At 38.2% G+C, this 22599-nt stretch overlaps 3 protein-coding genes across 4 annotated transcripts; 1 reads left to right on the top strand and 2 right to left on the bottom strand.

Moving 5' to 3' along the window:
- Positions 1-840: 840 nt before the first annotated feature.
- On the bottom strand, positions 841-6395 carry pla2g10 (phospholipase A2 group X). The gene is made up of 4 exons (XM_086176016.1): positions 6160-6395; positions 4400-4568; positions 3660-3766; positions 841-3262 (listed from the first exon to the last, which is right to left on the bottom strand). The coding sequence occupies exons 1-4, from the start codon at positions 6194-6196 to the stop codon at positions 3114-3116; spliced, it is 462 nt and encodes a 153-aa protein (XP_086032142.1). The 5' UTR covers positions 6197-6395; the 3' UTR covers positions 841-3113.
- Positions 6396-8503: 2108 nt separating this feature from the next.
- Positions 8504-20389, top strand: zc3h7a (zinc finger CCCH-type containing 7A). 2 transcript variants are annotated; one of them, XM_086176077.1, is made up of 23 exons: positions 8504-8634; positions 9775-9869; positions 11272-11311; positions 11438-11641; positions 12808-12966; positions 13414-13494; positions 13673-13726; positions 13816-13855; positions 13932-14272; positions 14366-14612; positions 14752-14777; positions 14866-15010; positions 15108-15266; positions 15656-15861; positions 16845-16945; positions 17083-17264; positions 17478-17551; positions 18079-18194; positions 18403-18508; positions 18603-18711; positions 18804-18937; positions 19224-19387; positions 19471-20389. In XM_086176077.1, exons 2-23 carry the CDS (start codon positions 9787-9789, stop codon positions 19658-19660), a joined length of 2961 nt encoding a protein of 986 aa, XP_086032203.1. In that variant the 5' UTR covers positions 8504-8634; positions 9775-9786; the 3' UTR covers positions 19661-20389. The 2 variants fall into 2 exon arrangements, with proteins under 2 accessions (XP_086032203.1, XP_086032202.1); XM_086176076.1 differs by lacking the exon at positions 8504-8634 and adding an exon at positions 9406-9700.
- On the bottom strand, positions 20364-22074 carry rmi2 (RecQ mediated genome instability 2). The gene is made up of 2 exons (XM_086176078.1): positions 21736-22074; positions 20364-20839 (listed from the first exon to the last, which is right to left on the bottom strand). The coding sequence occupies exons 1-2, from the start codon at positions 22025-22027 to the stop codon at positions 20664-20666; spliced, it is 468 nt and encodes a 155-aa protein (XP_086032204.1). The 5' UTR covers positions 22028-22074; the 3' UTR covers positions 20364-20663.
- Positions 22075-22599: the final 525 nt, after the last annotated feature.

Raw genomic sequence — 22599 nt, 5'->3', positions numbered from 1 at the left:
AGATATTCAATTGTTCTTACGTATAGTGATATCTGTACCAAGGGAATTATAAAGAATTATACCATTTTATAGAGCGTCATAAGAGCAGATCTACAGCGTCTGGAAGATGCTCACAGTGTGCACCAGAACGTGATCTCATACTGCTATGATGAAATACTTCAAGATGAAAATGGCTGCTAATGTTCAAAGCCTTTTATGCCCAAATTCATCTTGGGGCCATCTGGCTCTCAACTGAGGAGCTGAACAGTTAATTAAAGGAATCAGTTAGCGTGGAACACATTCTGCTAGGAGGAATTGCAGTGATTCAAGAATGCCCAGATGAAAGATAGGCTCCAAACGTTTCTTCAAGCGCAACATTTCTCTGAGTGCCCCGGAGATGTCTCTCCACGAGTCAACTGTTGGATGCCAAAACTGTGAATGGGTGATACTTTTTCTCAAAGTTCAAACAGATCACACCCTAAGACCGAAAAACAGAGCACCAGGTGTTGATTCACAATATAAATTTTTAATTGAAAACATTACAAATGGCGCACCTGCACTGAGACAGAGAAGACAATCATGTAATTGCCTACAGGGATACACAGTGCAGCTTTAGTTTGTTTCAGTACACGTGTTGGATTCTGTTATAACCCATTGCCTAATGAACAATAATACCCTGACTTTGGCCACCTTTGACTTCTGTTGTGAGATGTATGAAGGCCAGTCACGGAGTCAGTTAGACCCAGGATGACCTGGAATACATGACACTACAACATCCCATCAAAGAGGCGGCTGGGTTCTGCCAGGCTGCACCCTTTATCTGTTCTGTAAACTGAAGGTGTCTGTGGCTTTTCAGCCTCTGAGACACTATTTGGCATGACACCACAGAAAGACTGCAGCTTATTTAGGACTTTCTGAATTTTACTTTTTGGTTTTTATCTACGAGCATTATAATATTATTTTTATATGTCTGTGTAGCTTTTACTCACGATCTTGCCTTTTCTTCTGGATTAAAATACATTTATCTTGGCAAGAACCTTTGGCTTATCATTATTGTGACAATGTTAATAGCCATCCTTATTTATGTAGTAGTGAACTGTCTACCCAGAATCCAGCAGCCATGAACGATTCTCAAGTGCGTGACTGACGCGAATGTGCGACTTTAGCACTTGACAGTGATGCAATGAGCAGGTGCAACCTTTTCAAAGAAGTTGTAATCTGAAATGCCTATGATGCCCCTTCAAGGTAGCTCCATCCAGAGGAAATATGTGCAGCAGAGGTACTTCTTTGAGAGGAACAGTGGGTCTGGGACAGAATGCAAGCTGCTTTATTAATAACCTTCGATACATTTGCAGGACAGTTAAATGAAACTGAAATCTTGTGTGAGCTTCTAGGACATTGATAGATTGCGATCTTCGTCAAATTCTCTATGAAAGTAAACCCAGGGATCTGTAGAACCTAGCAGATTTGTGTTTGTCTCAAGCTCGAGGGTCATATTGAATGCAGTGTTTCACCTTTGTGAAAAACTTGTGCAATTATCGTAAACTTGAGGTTCAGATGTTATTGCTGGATAAACATTTTGTAACAATCAGCGATACAAAAAGAAAGAAATTCATCTCATCGTGCAGAAATCTCACATCCCGTTTGCTCATTTTGTGCTACTGAAACTGTTACCACAACAGAAAATGCAAACTTTCAGATATCATTTATAGCAAGTAAATGGGTAAAGCAAATGATCAATGACGGTACAAAAACATTAACTTTACTTTAAATTTAGAGAAATAACATAGAGAGGAAAAATATGTGGCTGTGAATCAGCCTCTCTGTCTGCCAAATGGTGGTTGGAGCGTATGACTTCCATAACTTCAGAGCTCGTACTCACTGAATGCTGGATACAATCAGGCAAGTGTTTGTGGGCCATGACCCAGATACTTATTTCCAGTCGTGGACTCTGGACACTGTACCCATGCTCCATCTCCCATTTCGGTCCACACATGAGCGTTGCACTCATTCAACAGATAAAGATATATTATTTTTTGTCCTCTGTGAAATTACATGGGAAACGTATGAGTGTTGAAGCTTTGTTTAACGTTGTTGCAGCTGCGGTGCAGATGGTGTTTCATGAGAGTTCCTGAAAATCTCTGTAACCTTGAAATCAAATTCAGTAAAAGTTTGTCTTCGTTTTGAATATATATTTCACAGTTGTAAGTAAATCTACCCAAATTGATTCTTAATATTTGGAATCCAAACATTATTTTAGATATTGACTGTGTATTTCAGGTTCTGTATTTGAGAATGTGGCGCCATCTTCAGGTAAAATACCTGAAAATACTCTTGATAGGATGTTTCCCCTGAACTCATTTCCACTTCAAAACACTTTTTTGGAAAGTCGTTATTTAGTACAAAACGGCATGCATCCTTAAGCAACTTGGCCACAATGAATTTTAGGGCCATTCTGTTACTCATAGCTATTTTTAAGACTTTATCGTAATGTTCTTTTTAAGACAAACAAGCTGTAGCCATAATGTGATACTATCAAATCAAAGTAAACAGGCACAGTTTATCTACAAGTTACGAATCAGTCCTGTTTCCTCTCTGATCTTTTGATAAAATATGTTGAAATGCTTTAGTCACGGGAGAAATATCACAAAAATTCTAAATGCCTTGAAAACCAAAAATAAATTAACTGTGGATACAAATAGCATAGAATGCTGGCAAACCAAACCAGAGTATTTGAAAAAGATGAATTTCCAGTTGTATGACCTCCCTATTAATGATTAACATTAAACTGTATGGATGAACATTGAAGGAGGAAAGTTCATGTTGCCTTTTGATTGTGAGAATACAGATACAAAAGCTTCTTGTAATGTAATATTGACATAAACTACAAATCTCTCTCTTAATGTTTTATTGAAACAACATATTTGATAGGGACTTTTTGGCACAAACACTGCTCATTGTTGGCTGTTACCCATCAAGTGGAAAATAATGACATGAATGGAAAAATATTTTATTTAAAAATAAAAATGAGGCAAATATTTATTGTAAAGGGAATTGTTTCGAATAGCTTTGTTACCACAATGATAAATTGTATTTACAAAAGGCAAAGCAAACATCAAGATACATTCATTATATCAGTAAATATTACACATTGGTTGTTTATAGCCGCAGAGGAAATCTGGCCATACTGCGTATTTCCGGATAAAAGGTGCTTTTCTCAAGCATTTGGCAGCATCTCTGTCACACTTGCACAGCAGCTTTTCACATTTATCCTCCAAATCATCTGAAATGAACAACATATATATCTTTGTTCAATGATAAGGTGGGTTTTGTTTTTAACTATGTCTGCACATATTTTTTTAAATGAATGCCAATCAATCATTGGCTTTTACCGCAGTGGACACGTTGACTTGATTTATTTACAATAACAGATTACTTGGGGTATAACTAGGTTTAAAGCCATTAATAAGAAGAAAAAAGCTCCTTCAAAATTTCTCCTTCAAATCAGATGTGTGCAACCTGTTTTCATAAATATTTAAAGTATAGCTTTGATCACACACATGTTCATATGCATTTCTCTTGCAGATTTACCGCTGAAGGCACAGGTATGGAAAGTCCTGAGTTTATATGTGCAAATGCATGATATTGAATAGAAGAGTCAAAAAAAAAAAAACAAATACCACACTCGAGGGTCTTCTCCTCACATGTCCAATGATACCGGTCTGTTTTGGTTTGGCAGCCAAGTCGTTCTGCATCCCCGTAACAGCAGTCGTGTCTGTGGCAGCACCTAAATACAAAATGATTTAGATAAGATTTAGACTAAGCACATTGTTTTGTTTTTGAAGTCTGCAGACACTAAGTTTATAGAAACTGGAGGTGGAAAGCCACTGTCCTGTGGCTGAAATCAGACCACTGCTATTTTAAAGTCAGAGCACGATCACCACTTGAGTTTGCACAACAGATAGTTAGCAGTTAACTGGTTTAGGAGGGTTTCACATGTTGTGGTAAAGATGGAATAGCACGAGGCGGCAATTAGGATTTGGGTGTGGAATTTTGGACCATGGAAGTATACCGATTTTGGCCATCATTCTCTCCATTACACAGCATTTGCGGTTTAGTCGACTCCTTCTCAAGAGGACACAGTGAATGCAAATAAAATGTACTGTATCTAAGATTAACCGACAGCAGCCAGAAAAAGGAAATCATACTGTGTACTGGAGGGCTAAATATCACCAGAGCATCCTTAATATATCCTTTGCCCCACAAAATGTATAGGTTGGACGTATACGGTGTCAACTGTAGGTTAACATTTTTACACACACTGTAATCACATGTACAGGGGTGATAATTTCAGGAAATAAATCTTCCCTCTGGGTTGCATTTTCTCCTATCAGGTTTGAGAAGTGTGTGATTGCCTCACCAGTCTGCCCTGTCCCTGGGCCAGCCTTGACCACCTAGTCCACAGTAGCATCCATACATCATGTAAGTCAATGCAGATCTTCCTGTGCTGCATTTGATGGCTCCCGCCAACTCGAGCAGCCCTCTTTTTGTCCGCTGGGGCCTGCGTGCCACCGAAAAGGCCACAGCCACTACATGAGGAACAAAAAAAATAGAAAGCTCCATTTATACAGGACTGTTTTTCTTTTCATGATTTCAGTAAAATAGTTAAAGAATCCAGCAGGAAAAGAGAAGACAGGGAACCACCCTAATAGAATGTCACTTTTTTTTTCCCCCCACACCAGATATATATTTTTAAATTCTGATGGTGGGCTGGAAATTTGACAGATGCTAGACATTAGTGGGAATTAAAAATGATCAGGTTAAAAACAACATTAGTCTGACCACCACCTTCCTGTTGCTCAGGGACATTCAGGTTTAATTACAGTGCCTATGCTTTGAGAGTATATGGGTGGGATGGTGTGCGTGGGGTAATGGCGGGGTGGGGTGCTGCTGTTTTATGGTTTTTATTCAAAGCACTTGAGTTTGTTTTCATTCATTGTGTCATATAAATACAGCATTACGTATTTGATTTACTGAAGAAAAATATTTTTTTCCTGCTGGTAGACCTTTAAATATCCATATTGTTTGAAACATGATGTTCTGAGGACGTTACATTTGCCAACAATACAACTTAACATTCATAAAGTATTAACATCAACATTGTTGTGAGATACTGAATTTGGTCAGCCAGTGTTTAATCCCTTGATGAAACGAGTAATCACCTGGGCTGTTGCTCATTCTACCTAAAGTGTCTTCTTTCAGCCCACCTGAAGTAGTAGGTTCTGCACCTTAAGTGATGTAAAATCGGAGAAATCTTAAAATGTACATGCGATGCATGTGTGTTGCTCCCACAGACCCTCTTTACTACGGCAAAAATGAGAAGCGAGCCTGCACAAACACGGGAATTCCTGAGATTCTGCAACCTCACCATCCACGTTTCAGTGAAAAGGACCAGCAATATCAAGCCTGAGTCAAAGGCTTGTCCTGAACACATGCAAATCAACTGTTCCAGCATAATAACGTCTGTAAAACGTTAAACCAGCCAAACCAGATGGTGAATTTGTTTGTGGCATCACTGAGACCCAGCAAAGAGTATATGATGCTCTCTGCACTATTCCGAGTCATAATAAAGCAACTTCTTTTGGACGATAGGAAGAGGTCTTAAAAACTCAAAAAAGAGGGACTTAGACCTCACTGGTCAGAAGGGTTGTGACACGACGGAGAACAACATCTATGTGAACAAAAATGTGTTGAAAACATTGCTTAGATAGTTTTACATACATGAGCTTTTAGAACATACAAGCAACTAAAGTGAAGAATTTCAACAAGTTATGTACTTTTCCTTTTAAAGGTCAAATTAGTTATGTATATATATGTTTAGTAATCATCATCACATCTCCCACTCATTCTGAATTCTTGCTTCAATTTGTAGATTAAGAAATATATGGTTTTCATTCATAGAAAATTGTAAAATATCAAAATAAATTTGGATATTTGTGGCTAGGACTACTTTAAACAAATGGTATAAGTCATCGCAAACAGTCTGTTCCTACTTAAAAAAAACTGTTTTTTTTTACTTAAAAAAACTTACTTAAAAAAACTTTACTTAAAAACTTTACTTAAAAAAAAGTGTTTTTTTTTTAAGTAGCTAAAGCTCATTATAGCTAATCAGTGACTCACCGGATAAAAGAAAAAGGGTCCTGTAAATCGCAGTCATGGCATGTAACAGGCAGCTGTGCTCCACACCAAATGCAGTTCACTTCCACTATGTGTGGAGCGTTGAGTGGAGAGCTTTTTTTTTTTTAGTTCCCGTCTGAATAATCTCTTGAGCATCACCATTGGCCAGAGGCTAATCCAATGCTGTTAAAATTGAGCGCCCCTTAGAGGAAAAAGCTCAGAGGCTCTAAAAGACTTTTTTTTTTAAATACCGGCTCACTTTTTACACATCAGGATAAAGATGCAAAACTTTGTGTCCTTGTATAAATAGCAGCATTAATAGCATTTAGTCATTGACATTGACATATTTAAATAGATAAATAAACTGATGAATTGAGAAAGGTATTAATTTTTTTTTCACTGAAGGGCGTATTCAGCTGAGCACAGTACACAGGACCAGTTTTACTTACAAATGTAGTCATTTTCAAAGGTTATGATAATTATAAAGATGCAAATTGTTTTCCGTTCATAATAATGATGAGATCTATGCATGACTCCCATGTATTTTTGTCCTTACAAATAAACATGCCTGTGAGATGAGAGCAACAACCCTTACCACCACAATACCACAATCTGCTATCATTATTGCCATTGTGGTTTACAGAGAAACACTCAACTTGTCAAGCTCAGATTACTTTGCTGATAAACTACAATCCCTCCCTGCAATTGAAACACATGGTTTCACATGTACTTTTCATCATTTCACGGCATTTCAGGAAAGTGTATTTTGAGCTCTGGCACTCCAAAGTCCCATGTCATTCATAACGTCGTAATATCAGGGCTTTGGGTTTTGACAAGGCACATAGTTTCGTTTCTGTGATGCATGTCCTCGGTTACACCTCCTCACAATGTGAGATAAGCGCCTCCCACTGGAACTTATATTGGTCAACAAGAGGAGACACACCTCTCCATCCTTGTGAAAATGATTATTCTGACATCCCATCCCTTGCCCCGGGGCTTTCAGATGGTATTAAGATCATATCAGTCCTGACTGAACACCTGACTCCAGTCACTCTGAATACCAAATGTGAAATGAAGTGAGGAGAAAAAAAAATGCAAGAGAAAGTCCAGTGTTTAATGTTGCTGTCCTTGGCAGTGAGACTCCTTGGAGACTCAAGATAACAAATGAAAGAACCTGGTGTTATTCCACACCTAGTGTTTCATATGAGATTAGACTGAAAGAACAGGCATGGGGGATGTTTGCTTTGAAAAATATCTCAAGATGTATGTCATGATAATATACTTTGTGTTGTTGTTGTTCCTTTGATTTTGAAATTAAACTGAGAAAAAAGAATGTTAGGGGTACAAACCCACACAAAAACCCTTAGGATGCAGAAAAGTACCATTATCAATAATAATAAGGATTAAAGAAACAGGATTTAACCAATAAAGTGGGGCCTGAACACCAAATCTCATATTTCAACAAGTTTCGATGTTTGATTGACAAATAGCTAGATAGCCAGGATGTCTTGAGGTGATGGTGGTCAACTTTATTTTCAGGCGTTAACAAGTCCATTGCTTTAAAACTAGTCATTATTCTTTAATCTATTCTAAAATATACCAAAAGCCATTGCATTATTAAAAACAATTTAATGTATTTTAATCTGTATTCTATTTTGGACAGAGTTTAAACAAGCAGGAGAAATGTCCTCTCTAAATTGTCTGCTGTTCAAATTGCTGATACATGAGTCACAAGAACAATATATTTGAACCACTCAACCACTGCATATTTGAAATGTTCACATACAGGAAGGAGTCACATACCTGGCCTTATACCATTAAATATATTGACATGACAGAGTGACTCAGCAAAACACGTATTCAAAATACTTTCAGTTTCGTTTGTGATATGTGGTACTGATCTTTGGTCCGTACAACAACATTGGCTTAAAGCCCCCCCCCCCAAAAAAAAAAACACGCATTGGAAAAAGAAAGATATTTATTTTCACCTGACTATGCCACGGTGGTGGCGTTGCCTTATAAATTAAGAATATAAATTCCACCCAACTGGCTGTGAGTCAGCTTCTTTCCATTCAAACTTAAGTATCGGTTTCAACTGCAAATTGAATCATACAGCCTTGACACGAGATAAGACAAAAAACTTAACACGTTCAAATCTTGTTGCAGGATTTTACGGGGAATTTCCCCAAGATTTTTTTTACGTATTTCATTAAATTACTTTCAGATAAAACAAATGTAATTACCTATATTTCATGTATATTATTGTGCGGTAGATGTAGTACCCCGCCTGGTCTCAAGGGGGCAGTGGAGCGCTGATATGTAAGTTTTGTTTTTGTTTTTCCTGAAGAAGACAATAGATAAAAGACGGCCTTTAGCGATAGGGCACACACACCTAAGTTATTTCAGCCAAAACAAAACGTTTGTTTCCCTCCTTATGTTCGAGTAGGGTAGGATTTGGAGCAAGACAGGTGTATTCAAGTGAGTACGAGCCGCTGCCACTGCTGAAATGTCTGTGAATTGATGAGAAGATCCCAAAACAAGAGAGCGACATCAACAGCTCATTATTGTTCCGCCTCGGGTAACAAGTTCATCGCGGACGTACCTGTGCTTTTTTTAAGGCACAGTCTAATTCCCTAAAACTTAGCCAGCACTGTCACTTGGCTTCGTTGGACGGCGGTTATCTCACATTTCAGATAATCATTGCGGTAGAAGCTAATAGAGACTACAAATTGCTGCGGATGATGAGTGCCAAAAAGATGTAATGTACTCCTTAATGTAATGTACTCTTTTTCATATGTGCGCTACGTGTCCTGAGCCCAACTTCGGACACGCCCTTGAAGAAGTGGGCTTTTGGTCAAACCTGATAAAAGTGTGTCAACTGTTCAATACTCTAAGCCAAAACCTAAAACTACAACATCCCCAAAAGGAAGTCAGTGGCGACAAGTTTAACCACAAAGGTGTCACGCGTGGCTAGAAGTGACACATATTTAGAGTAAACTCTCAGGAGTGTCAATTCCGTCGAGAAAAATCGTACAAATAATAATGTGAAATTTAGTTTCTTACAGCAACGCTTCCTCAGCTAGCAGATCCTGCGACTTTCATTCAAAATATATTCACAAATAACACGACCACGTTTTGTCACAAGTAATGACACATTTCCGTGTTCTAAAACACTGGCACTTCTTATTAGATAAGCGAAATTAAGGGCACTTGTTCTACGTGCGTCAACATTTTTCCGATAATGGACCTCCGCCTTGGAGATGCTGTTCCGTTCTATTTGTACTCCTTGCTTTGTTTACGATTTCCTACCTATCGTAGTTAAATTAAATGTCTTGTACGCTTTCCATTGAATAGCTTTTTATTGTGGATGATATTAGCGCGTTTGCTAGCCCAAATCCCTAACCTCGATTATATTTCCTGAATTATACGTGTGTCGTCTTTGCTAAATGCGGAAGCTAAGAATTTTAATAGATGTCTGTAGGGAGGAAATCCTAAAATAAAACATGTTTACCCCATGGAGGACCGGCTGATCGTGACTTACATGGTAGGGTTGCTTTTTGTGTCTGTATTTTGCAACTGTCTTATTACTAGTTAATAAGTGAAGTTTTGTAATTCCAGGTGATTCGATATATGAACACGTTAAACATGTCCGGAGCGAGTCAGGACAGACACAGTCGCTGGCAAGCGATCCAGGAAGGTCTACAGTTTATCGAGTAAGTCTTCTGGATCCTGTCGAATAGCGGGAAACGAGGGGACGGGCCTGGGTATACAATCATTTTACTCGCATATTTATCCTAGCAAGATGTGAATATGTTCATGGCTACATGAAAAAAAATATCAAAATGTACCCAGATTTTACTATGGTGACAGAGTAGTCTCTGAATTAAATTATGATCTCATTAGAAATAAAAAAAATCAGTGAAATTGAAATTAGGAGGTAATGCATTGTTCTGTTCCTGTCAAACCCCGTGATTTTCAATGTTTTTGAGATTTTATTGTTGATTCGTCATCGAGGCACTGGTAAAAACACTTTATTATCCTGATAAGCCGTGTGTCAGTATTTAATTCAAGCACTGGAATCATAGATGGAAATTCTGCTAATCTGGACTGAACTTTGACACTTTGTTTTAATATGTTCTGTCAGTGTGTCATCTTAACATTCAGTTCAAGTCAAACAAATTAACTGGATCGAATTTAGTTTGGACAACACTGAGTCAACACATGCATGTATAAAGTTTGGACACCATGTCACAAGACTTTCTTTATGTAACAAAGACATGAAAAATTAGATTACATTAGAAATAGAATATCAGAGAACAGGCTTATATGAAAATTGCATGTTTCATATGAAAAAAAAAGTTCAAGTTCCCTTGATATTTGATGGCTTGATTGGAAAGTTGCTTTTTTTTACCCTGGCTGAAATAACAATGAATCTTTGATATGCATTGCATTAATTGTTCTACCCCTTCTAAATACATAGGCATACATGTCTAATCCGACATCAACTGTGGCAGCAGGTTACATTTTGTGTCAGTGTGCCACCAAGTTGCACTGTATGAATAATAACTTAATTGTTGAGTTTTTGGTGAGACATCTTGACCTTCATAACTTTATCTTGAAATAAACCTTTATCATTGCCTGCCACATAAATGCACATTATGCTACAGTGTTATTTTGTCCTGCATTTATGGGTGTAATCAGACCTCGCTATCATGAATAATACAGGATGCTTTTACAAGAAAAATGGAATGGTTGCAGGTAAAGGAAGCCCAGAGGTTTTTCATTTTCACATAACACCGACAAATGCTACTTCCTGTAAAAAAGTATTCATAAATGATGAGGAAAGACTTGTCTTGGCTTAAATGTGCTTTATCAATTATAATATTGTTGGTTACACTGTCAAATGACACATGTAGTTTTATCAAGTTTTGACAATTTGACAGTTTATTTTCAGTTTTCAGTAACCACCAGGTTAATCAATGTCACCCATCTCAGTAATTAATAAAACTGGTCTGATGAGTAATAGCAGTGGGTGCGTTCAACCCCATTGCATATGACTGACTCACTGAGGGTGTGTGAATTTCAAAGTTTTGCTTTTTGTTTTTGTCATTTCAGATCCACTCTCCCTTACCGAGGAAGTCCAGAAGAGTATGAGGTCAGCTATTGAAATTGGATCATAATTTTAGATGGGGCCTCTCATGTGTTTCACCAGATGTGCACAACCAATTAAAAGTGTCTATGTGTGTACTTGTATTTATATTTTGTGCCACTTGGGTTCCAGGTGTTCATTAAGGATCTTGTATGGAATCTTTTTGGAGAAGGAAATGACATGTTCAGAGACGGCGAATGGACTAAATCTATTGACATGTACACCGAGGCCTTAAGTATAGCAGATTATGCTGAGTCAGATGGCATCTGTACCACACCAGGTCTACTGGAAAAGCTGTATTCAAATCGTGCTGCTGCTTACCTGAACGTTGGTCCTGTAAGTAGGCTGTTGCTCATATGATTTTCATATATATTTATTCTCAGCACTGATTATATTGGGCCCTATGTACTCAATATGTAAAAACTCTAAAAATATGTAAATATCATTGGTTGATAGAAATGGAATCTACAGCATATAAAAGTAGCATCATGAAGTATGCTAACATTTGCACACTTTTTATAAGTCCCTGATTTTTTTGCCCTTCCTTATCTCACCTTGACTTATTTTCAAGAGACCTATTCTTAACTGTAAATTTTCAGTAACAGCAATTTATTGAGCCACAGGCTCAACACACATAGCATAAGTGAAAAAGCAGTTGTTGTTTTTTTTTTTTACCAGCACTATGATCCCAAACTATGGCACTGTCTTTAAACAGTCAATACATCATAAAAGAATTATGCTTACCTTCATGCCTGTTTTCCCTGAATGTATGAAGAAGGCTGAATGCAGGAACGTGCTCGTGTGTCGATCAAAGGAAGCTGTAGAACACGATGCATTTCTTGAAGCTACAAATCCCTGCCAGATGATTTTTGTAAATGTCACGGTTTGATTTTTATGCACTGATAACATTTTAAAAATCTGCAAGCGCAGCAATAATAAGATTATTTTATTACCACTTGTGTGGTGGATAATGCAGGCAACTGCAAAGGGCAGTCCTGCTATATTTTTGCATTGTGTGCCACGGAGTTGTTTTTTATAGAAATGAATGTTTTTCCACAAAAGTTGCTATACATTTATTGAATTATAAATTATAAAGTTCCAGCTTGTAACTGTTTAGCTCAAGGGGAGGCAGGCTACATGAATAAGATGATGAATAATAGTTATGTCATTTGTCTTGAGGTATCACATTTTCCCTGATCCAATTTTGCATCTTGCTCCCATGTGAAGACTTGAATCAAAATCACCCAGGCATCATATAGTTCCCTTTTTTCTTGTCTAACAACTCAAACAAAATCAGAAATACTGTAAGAAGATAATGCAATGTGTTAAGAAGAAACCTTCATTGCTTATCTCTTCAGCCATTGTAATAGAACTGTATTACACAGCAGAGAAAAAAACAGCACCTCACTCACTGCACAAGTCTATTAATGATCTGGGTGTGTATAAAAATGCCAAAGGAAAATGTCTTTTCCTACCCACATTTTTTTTTCTTCCCCTCTCAGGGATTCCATGAGCAAGCATTAAAAGACTGTGAAAATGCTCTACAACTGAACAGCAAAAACTACAAAGTGCTGTACAGGAAAGCCAAATCCTTAAAAGAAATGGGGAGACACTCCGAGGCCTACGAGGCTGTGGCCAAATGTTCTCTAGCAGTGCCTCAGGTAAAGTGTCTAATCCGGTTTTCATGTGAATGCATTCATATGATGAAAAAACACACTTCTTTAACCAAAGTGTTAAAAAAAGCATTATCAATTAAACTTGTCCTGGTTTCTTGTGTGGCTATCAGGCCACTTTACTGTCAACTTGCCCGTCACAAGGCCATCGGCTCTATTTAAAGTGAAACATCCATGAATCGGGTTGATTGCAAGAAAGTAAAAATCAGATGAGGTGTATCATCAGAAAGCCACATTTTTATGTCTACAAGATTTCCTACACACACTTTAAGTATTTGTATTACTTGTATTGAGCCTCATCATTATAAAGGAATGTTTTAAAGTTGAGGTTAAAAAGAATGATGATATAAGTGTAATATTCTGATAAAAGAAAACTCAAAGTTAGGCATTACTTGAAAACTAATCGTTTTTTGTTTATTTTTTTACATCCTTTAGGATTTGAGTGTCATCCAGCTAACTCAGGATCTTGCCAAAATTATGGGATTGAAAATCCGTAAAGCTTATGTACGGAGTAAGGTAAGTACAATTCAGAACATGCTTCACATATTTGGCACCAAACGTCACACATCAAATATGACAGCCAGAAACAAAACTGAAAGTGTTGTTATTACGAGCCAGTATCATGATGATCATTTGTAATGTATATACACAAACACTGAACAAAAAGAAATAATTTTTTGTTCTTTTGTCATAGCCTGCCTTGAATATTTTGCAAAGATCTAGCTATCAAGATAGATCATCTAAAAAGGTAAGATTTTAAGTTTCCCAACCATGTGTTTGAAAGGATCTCCTGTGGAGAATGGGTTGTTCTGTACATTTATCTCTTTATTTGCGCAGGACTATCATGGCCCATCTTCAGTTGAAGATATAGATATCGGTAGGTTTTTCAAACAGCTTAACTTGATTTAAGGTAGAATCATTTCTCTTATTCCGTTTCTCATTCTGCTTTTCAGAAGTGCCTCAGGAAAGCAGCGTTTTGGTCGGTGTCCCTAGTCTTATACAGGGTCCCGTGGCAGTGCAATCGCCTCTTAACGACACAGCGGTGGACGATCTTCTGCCCCGCAATAGTATCTCATCTGCGACCCCCAATGAGCCTCCAGGCTGTGAGTCAGTTTCCCTGCCTGTGTCTGGAACCACATCAGTCCCTCTTTCTGCGCCAGTATGTCAGAATGGTATCACAACTACCAGTAGTAAGCTGCGCCCATTGCTTGAGACCAGCCAAAATATTGACACAGATATCATGGGGGATGAACTAGATGAGCTGCTCGACCAACCGGGGCCTGAAGTGCCAATGGTGAGCAAACAGTTAGAGCTCACAGAATATTATCGGGGAAAACTGTGATGATCTTTGTAACAAAATTAGCAACGACATTGTCTCTTCTTCCAGGTCATACCAGCAGTGACGGGGCCTATTCCCCCGCCAACCAGTACTGCCGGCAGTTCCATGTCAAATCCATTTGCAATACAAGCTTATAACAACCCGTTTGTCCGCAGTAGTGCCCAGCAGTGGACTGTAAATCTGCCCCCCCTTTATCAATCAGGATCAAGTGCATATTTCGGTATTGACACTTTAGATACCCTAACCCCGACACTGGACTCTCTAGAAAGTCTCTCCATATTGGACTATAAAAAAGGTACGTCCCACCTGTCCTACAAAGACGTGTTTCGTTCAAGTTGTTCATTTTAACCGTTATTGTTTCGTGGCATTTTTTCATTTAGTTAAGAATTTGTAGTGAATTCATTTATCTTCCCTCCCCTCTCTTAAAATTTTAGATGTTCAAGGTCCATTCAGTCCACAGGTAATTCTTATTTCTGTTTACCTGGTTAACAGAGATCTTCTGTGCAGGTTTATAGTTCAGATTTTTCTTCATTTTTTTATAAATACAGCTAAACAATCATGACAGTCCAATGGGGATGGCTGTCGGCATGCCTAATGTGAAGGATGCTCCTGCTGCTGTTGACTTCGCGAAAAACCCCTTGGCCGAAACTCACGAATTCAAACAAGCATGTTCAATCTGCTTTTTAAAAACTGGTGAGTTTTTTATCTTTTTACTTTCCCCCAAATACTTGACTGTCCTGTTTTGGCAGGTGTTAATGGTCTGTGTTTGTTTGAATCTTAATATCCTCAGGGCCCGGGGTGCTAGATTACAGACTTAAAAGTGAAGATCACAAGTGCAAAAAGGATGTTCTGCTGGGTAGAATCAAACACTCACCTGACAAAACTTGGAAGCTCATTCGCCCCAGACCAACAAAAAACCATTACGTTGGACCTTATCATATTTGCAAAGGTAACATTCATAAATACAAGGATTTCCATGTTCAATTCTACATTTGAAGGGAGCGGTCAATCCAAGAAAGTTTCCCCTGCTCTTAAATGGGCCATATCCATCAAAAACAGTTTTTGCAGTTTGAAGTAACCTTTTTAGCCTTTTTCTTTTTACATGAAACTGCCTTTAAGATCCTTAAAAGTGATTTTGAATAACAACCATGATCTATAGACTTTCAGCCCCACTGCACTGGAGCGTGTAGATGTCTGGGTTGCTGATACTTTCATGATTCTGAAATTCAGCATTATTTTTTACTTTTTCCCTTAAGTCATTACAGTCTCCTTTTCCATTCTCTTAAGTCATGTTTCTATTAGACCTCATGTCAGAGTCAACTTCATTCATTGTTTCAGATGTGGCTGTTGGAAAAGACTGCCAATACCAGAGCCGCTGCACATTTGCCTACTGTCAGGAGGAAATTGATGTTTGGACTCTAGAGCAAAAAGGTTTTATCTCCAGGGAGCTCCTCCTCAATCCGTTGGAGCACAGCTCCAGTGTCAAGTTGACTGTCCCCAAGATCTTACAGGAGCATCCTGGGATTTTCACGTTTCTCTGTGGAGTGAGTGGCTATTTACTTTTTACAAACCAGATGCCATGTGAGGTCATTCTATGCATCATATCTGTTGGATGTTTTTGATACCAACTAGCAGCACAATCCTGTTTGTGTGTGTGTGCAGTATATAAAAATTATATTAAATGTTTCTTGACTCAGGTATATCTTCAGTTCAAAAATGATTTCTACAGTTAAAGCAGTGATATATAAAAATGTAACTGAACATTTAGCAGTATTTGACATCATGGTGTATAAACCACAGCTGCTTATAATGTGTGTATATATATTGTATAATGATTTTCTGGCTGCAAAGCACAAATCTGGGGAGGAAGAATGATAGCATTGAGGTCCATGTAAAATTGATTGTATATTAATTTATTCAATGTTGCAAAGGGATCAACATGGTTCTATAGTGGTGAGCGCACTCACCTGACGACATGAAGGTTCTGGGCCATTTTATGTAGTCTTCATGTGTGGGGGGGTGAAATGTCCTGGAAGAGCTTAGGTTGTCATGTAAAATTACCTTTTTATCATTGTTCACAGGTTAGGTAATTGCATGCATTTCTGTTGTCACACTGTCTCCAATAGGCAATATTGGAACACGGTGCTTTTCTGGCTCCAGCCAGCACGTTACCCCATGTGACGCTATTAGCCAATCAGATTTGCATGTCCTTGTAAAATTAAATACTCAGATCCAGCAGAAATGACAAACCATTTGCAGTTCAACATCTGCCAATGTTAGGACAGATAAATAAAATTTAACGTGGCTAAATTAGGATTACAACTATCTATCTGTTTTTTCTGTAACTTGTAAATTTTTGTACAAGTCAAATACATTTCAAGACATGAGTGTGAACCCTGTCTCTGTGGCCCTGCGATCAACTGGGGACTGGTCCGGGTTAACGTATTTTTGGCCAATGTCAGCCCGACCCTTTGTGCAGAATAAGCAATACAGACAATGAATGAATGACCTATTATTTTCTTTGCAGGTGTGTTTTGACCATAAACCCAGATTTATTAGCAAAATCAATAAAGATGACCCACTACTCTGCTCTCATGCGGTGACAAAGCACGATTTTGAGGAAAACAAGTTAGTGATTCCACAGTTCTAGATCTTTTAAAGTGATTATGAGCTTTGCATTTAGAAAAATATATATAAACCTAACAAACTTGTGAAAGAAAGGATGAGAGAGCATTAAGACAGTGATTACTCTGTTTCTGCTTTAGGTGCCTGGTCCACATTTTAAATGACAACATTGTCCGATATTCTAAAATCAGACCACTCAGTCCTGTGTGTCAGCTTGATCTCTGTCGCCACGAAGTCCGATATGGCTGCACAAGAGAGGGAGACTGTTTGTTTGCCCACAGCCTCATTGAGCTGAAGGTCTGGATGATACAGCACCAAACTAGTATGTTTTAAAATGTTCATTCTTTTCCCCTACAACCCTTCCATTTAAGTTAATTGTGTCTGAGATTAATGCATGTAAATCCCAGGATTCTAACCCGATCCTGTATTTTGAAAAGAACAAACTTTTCTTTTTCCAAACTTATCCTAACAATTTCTTGGAACTATTTATTCAGTTGAAATAATTTTAATCATTCACCTCTTTTGAATCAAACAGATATCACTCATGAAACTATTGTCCAAGAAGCGAAGAAGTTTTTCAGCTCGACAACTTCATTGCAGGGAGCCCAGGTGAGATCAGGACCAAGAAAATCCAATTGCTGGGACTTTCCCAATTTCTTGTCATTCCATGTTTTCTCATTAAAACTCACTGGATCTAACAAAGTAAAGGGATTTCAGCCAAAAAAAATCTATTTATTCTAACCTATTCCTTCTGCCAATGCAGACAGACAACTGACTGAGTTATACAACTCTGTTCATGATATGAAGTAGTTCACTGCTGATTTTTAGTATTAAAATAAACATGCAACAGAACAAGGACAAATCAAGGGACACAAGCTGCAAAACACTTGCACCTGATGGTGATTTGCATTGATGAATGACCAAGAGAACCCGACCACAAAGCCAAATTTTCTTATTAATCTAAGACAGCATAAATGTGCCATGATATTTGAAACCAGTCATTAAAAATTTTTTCAACCATCTTAAATCCTAAAGACCTTGGCCTGTACTTGTTTGTTGCATACATGACTTGATTGACTATGAACAGGGCTATTGATAAAGATTCTAAATCTCCTCCGCATCTTCCCAATGCACAGAGGCTCAGACCTTCAAATCTCAAGCTAATATTTGGTTGTGGTCAGTGCTGGAGGAATGGTCAAATAAGTGAAGCCGATAAGAACAAGAAATATTGCTCAGCAAAGGCAAGACACACGTGAGTAAGAAGGGGTCTGCATGTGTCATTTGTATAAGAATAGAAACATTTTGAAGACTAATATCCTACCCTCCAACCACCCCCCCACCCCTCCGTCTGAACAACTTAAACACTCACCTCATTTCTACTCTCTGACATATCTTGTTACTGCCAGTTGCCAAGCCACAGAACTGCAATCCACAATCCCCATTCTCTCTTCCTCATACAGGTGGGCAAAAGACAGGTGGGTGGTGCTTGTTTTTTCTCATAAAAGGAAAAAGTGGACAACAGTGAGACCGCTTCCGGCCAGGAAGCCTGCCCCATTTCAATTTGAGGTACAAACCAAAGAAGAAGAAATAATCACTACCATGAGGATTAAAACAATCAAATTATCCTTACTAAGAAAGCTGACTTTTTTTGGCCTCCTAGATTTGCAGTAATGTGGCAGCAGGCAAGAAGTGTCAGTACATTGGTGTTTGCACATTTGCTCACAGCGAAGAAGAAAGAGACTTTTGGACCTTCATGAAAAAAAACAACAGTGAGTTTGTCATGAAGATGCCAAGGGCTTCTTATTGAAGTGTTTTGGAGCTGAATTTGACCAGCAAACACTCGGCTTAACCCCTTGTTCAGTTCCAGATATGGATCAGCTTCATGAGCAGTGGCCACAGTCCCAGAAGCCTGGCTGGGGGGAGGAGACCGCAAAAAATTCTGTCAGAAAGAATGAGAGGCAGATCCACATGCCAACAGACGACGCAGAAGAAGTGGTGGGTTGTAAAGGTGTTTGCATGCCTGATCGTGTGGAATTACCTCACGTTGCAATGCACGATATCCCTTTTGCATTGATTTCTACCAAGACAATTATGTTCTTGATGGTTTAATTAGCTGTGAACTTGTGAATGTTTCTTTTTGGTATAAATATCAGTACAGTTCAGGTTGTTTTTGTAAAACAATCAGTTATTAAAATAAACAAGGAATTTCAATGAATGACAGAAAAGTGGTGATAAAGACTTTGTAAATAGGATTTAGGATTCCTATTTTCTTGTTTTGCAGGCTGGCAATCACTGTTGGCTCTGTGGTAAAAATTGCAATAGTGAGAGGCAGTGGCAGAAACACATCACATCCGAAAAACACAAAGACAGAGTTTTCAACTCAGAGGATGATCAGAACGGCTGGCAGTATCGATTTCCCACAGGCACTTTTAAAGTTTGTGAGAGGCAAGATTCGCAAGTTATAGATGTGCCCGGCACTTCCCCTCAGTACTTTTTGACTGTTGATAACTGACAACTCCTGTTCACAGGTTCCTTGAAGGAATATGCACTGAAGATGACTCTTGCAAGCTGGCTCATGGGAAGGAAGAATTAAAAGAGTGGATGGAGCGCAGGGATTTCTTTTTAATGAAACTTGCCAAAGCCAGAAAAGACCACCTTATAGCACCAAATGACAGTGAATTTGGAAAATACAGTTTTCTCCTAAAAGACATCGAATAATAACATTGACAATGCAAGTGCTCTCAATAATGGGAAGCAGTGTGCAGACCTGACTTTGGTGACCCTTGAGGGTTTCTGGGGTACACGAGAAGTCATCTGATCACAGCATGAGTTCAAAGCAGTTCAGGACCAGGGCTCTGATATGTGGCTGGGTTTCCCCATGATGTGACCTACAAGACTGTTATTTCAACAGCTGAACCCTCCCAAGTTTTTCCCTATGTGTCAATTCAGGAGAAGCCCATTGATGTTAAGAGCATTAATCACATGTACACATTAATCAGACACCCAACATCTAACAGTTGACCAAAAATGTGTTCCATCATATTATGTACACAGTTGATCTTCTAGCCTTCCAAAATGTATGCTATGCCATACTTAAATTGTTCAGTTTATATTCATATATTTTATTCCAACATCATAGGTCAGTCTCACTTATTCATTAGTGTTACGAGTATCATGGACACCACACCAATTTTTTTTATTTTTCTCAAATCACAAAATGCACTTGCTTGTTTTCATTTACCTCCATATAGCTGTAGAAAACAGGCTTCAACAATACACAAGTTTAAAATTATAAACTCAGAAATCAAGAGTCTTTTATCTTTGCAATTTTCATTTAAAAATGGCACCTGTTACTTAAATACAGAATGTACAATCTACAATTAGTTAAATTATCCTGTTAATGGCCAGATTTGTTATTGTTGTCCAATAAATGATGACAAAGGTGAAGCAATTTTTCAGTGTGTCCTTTTATATGGATAGATTTATATGGATAGATTTTGAAGGCTTTGAACTGGGGAAATGTGGCTGAAGTGCCAACAGAAGCAGCTCCATGTTTGTTTTTCACCACTCTGAGGAGCCGTGATAGAATCTCCCTCTTGCAGTAAGGGTCTAGGTAGAAAATAACGACTTACATATATTTTGCAGTAGATGTACATGAAGTGCTCCTGCACAGAACTTTCACCCGCAGTTCAGTCCTTTCCAGCTGCCGTTTTTCCAGCTGTCAGGAATACTTTCCTCCTTGTGCTGAGGCCAGAACCTGCTGGAGGTCTTCCACCTCAAGCTTCCACATCCCTCTGTGAAGCGCAGCGTGCTCTGAGAGATCTGCCATTTTCACAGCACGGATGACTGGCTCTGGAGTGACAGCCTGGATGGCACCCATCACCATGACATATTTGCCTGTTTTTGAATAAATAAATCAGGCAATAGAATCTTAGAAACAAAGGCAATAGAAACCATACATATAAAATATATTCATGTACTAATCAGGTTAATACTTTGTTTATATTAACAGTCAATCAAGTTTAAATTGCGAAGACAAACACACACAGAGCAGTTGCCTTTCCCATTTTGGTTCATGGTTAACAAGTACTAATTTTAGGCTTATTGTGCCAGATGAATCTAACTGATATTTAACAATATGAAAATTTTATTTTCCAGAATCTTTAATATCCCAGCTGCACCAGAAAGGAATTAGAAAAGTGACATCTTGAGCCTTTAACTGACAACCATTAAATGTAATCAACAATTAAAAAGCAGTTTGGAAAGAAAACATTTAATATTAGGCCGAAATCGCGCAAAAAATATGTTGTTAATATGCTCGGGTTTAGGGTATAGATTTATACTACTCTAAAATACTCCACTGTGGTATTAATGAAGAAAAAAAAAACGATTGAATAAAAACGTTAAAAACCAATTATTGTCTTGATATGGAAAAGCAATTTTCCCCCCGGGTAATCAATGAAGTATTCTGATTCTGAAGGGTCTTTCTGTAATACAGACTTTTAAAACTTTTTTAATAAGTAAATTAAAATGATGTTGATGAATTGAAATACCTGCACAGCTTCACGTTCGTTATCTTTTTTTAAATTCGCCTAGAAGTGGTAACTTAAGTAATTTAGATATTTTTATTGAAATATTATTTTATTTATTATATTTTTTATTCATTATTCAATTTTTATTTCATTTTATTGTCCTTTGCAAATGGCCCTTTAGAGTGTCTTTAGACTTGATTTTAGCACTTTTCACTTAATAGTATTTAAGCGACACAATATTTTAAGGCCAGGTGTGTTTACCTCGGGATAAACATGGCTTCCCTTTCGGTATGTTGTGCACACCCTGAACCGCGAAGGTCCCGGTCTCGTCCATCAGTAGCACCGAGTTCACGTCCGGCTGGACCTCCAGGACGGTCCCCTGCATCCACACCAGAGACACCGGCAGGGAGCGACCCTTACTCGGCTTGATAACGAACCCATCCACTGTCCCTGCGGTTTCTCGTTTCCTTGCCGACCTTAGCTGACCGGACAGGACTTTAACGGGCGGAGGACGTTTTCTCTCCCCGGTTGTCGTTGCTTCTGCTTGGCTCATCGCCGATAGCTACGATCTCTACCGGTTGCAATTTACTACCAGCTGTGTTCTCTTCTTTTTCCCGCGTAAGCGACTTCTTCCGCCAAATGTTGCGTCACTACCGGTTCAGGGCAACACGCTCCTTCACAATAAAAGCCCCGAGGCTATATAAATAGGTCGTGCACCTATACGTGCTCACACTGACAGTATTATGAAATCACCACCTCTAACAAAACCAAACCAAGGCAAGTGCTAATTTAGGAAATCAGTTCATATTACTTGCAATTTAAAAACGTTATAATGAAATCCAAAACTATTCATGGTCAACTCTGCTATTCATGTAGGTCTCATTAATCTCTATTTATCACTTGAAATGTATAAAATCATATAAGTATCATGTTCAAGACGAATGTGTAGAATACAAGCTAATTTTTTCCATATATAAGTTCCCTGTTGAAAAAAGGCAATTTACTACGTCATCCAGGCTGGGAAATTCTTGATGTGAATCCAGAGACATGTTATGTGGCCTAAGAATTAATAGAATTATCACTATATCTGTCAAAGCCGAAACAAAAAGAAAAATCACAGATACT

The sequence above is a fragment of the Fistularia commersonii genome, chromosome 28, assembly GCF_037954325.1.
Source record: "Fistularia commersonii isolate RoL2024-O1a breed Wild chromosome 28, RoL_Fcom_v1.0, whole genome shotgun sequence".
Classification (NCBI taxonomy): Eukaryota; Metazoa; Chordata; class Actinopteri; order Syngnathiformes; family Fistulariidae; genus Fistularia; species Fistularia commersonii.
The sequence above is the reverse complement of the archived record's forward strand: the minus strand, read 5'-3'. Positions and strand labels throughout refer to the sequence as shown.

Bases quoted from the DNA above. Each gene is read 5' to 3' on its own strand.
- rmi2 (XM_086176078.1), bottom strand. From the start codon at position 22,027: ATGAGCCAAGCAGAAGCAACGACAACCGGGGAGAGAAAACGTCCTCCG. The intron at 20,840-21,735 runs GTAAACACACCT...ATTCAAAAACAG, and splicing joins GAAGCCATGTTTATCCCGAG to GCAAATATGTCATGGTGATG.
- pla2g10 (XM_086176016.1), bottom strand. From the start codon at position 6,196: ATGACTGCGATTTACAGGACCCTTTTTCTTTTATCCG. The intron at 4,569-6,159 runs GTGAGTCACTGA...TTCCTCATGTAG, and splicing joins GACCCTTTTTCTTTTATCCG to TGGCTGTGGCCTTTTCGGTG. The intron at 3,263-3,659 runs GTATTTGTTTTT...TGTTCATTTCAG, and splicing joins GGAGAAGACCCTCGAGTGTG to ATGATTTGGAGGATAAATGT.
- zc3h7a (XM_086176076.1), top strand. From the start codon at position 9,671: ATGGAGGACCGGCTGATCGTGACTTACATG. The intron at 13,856-13,931 runs GTAGGTTTTTCA...TCTGCTTTTCAG, and splicing joins AGTTGAAGATATAGATATCG to AAGTGCCTCAGGAAAGCAGC. The intron at 15,862-16,844 runs GTGAGTGGCTAT...TTTTCTTTGCAG, and splicing joins TTTTCACGTTTCTCTGTGGA to GTGTGTTTTGACCATAAACC.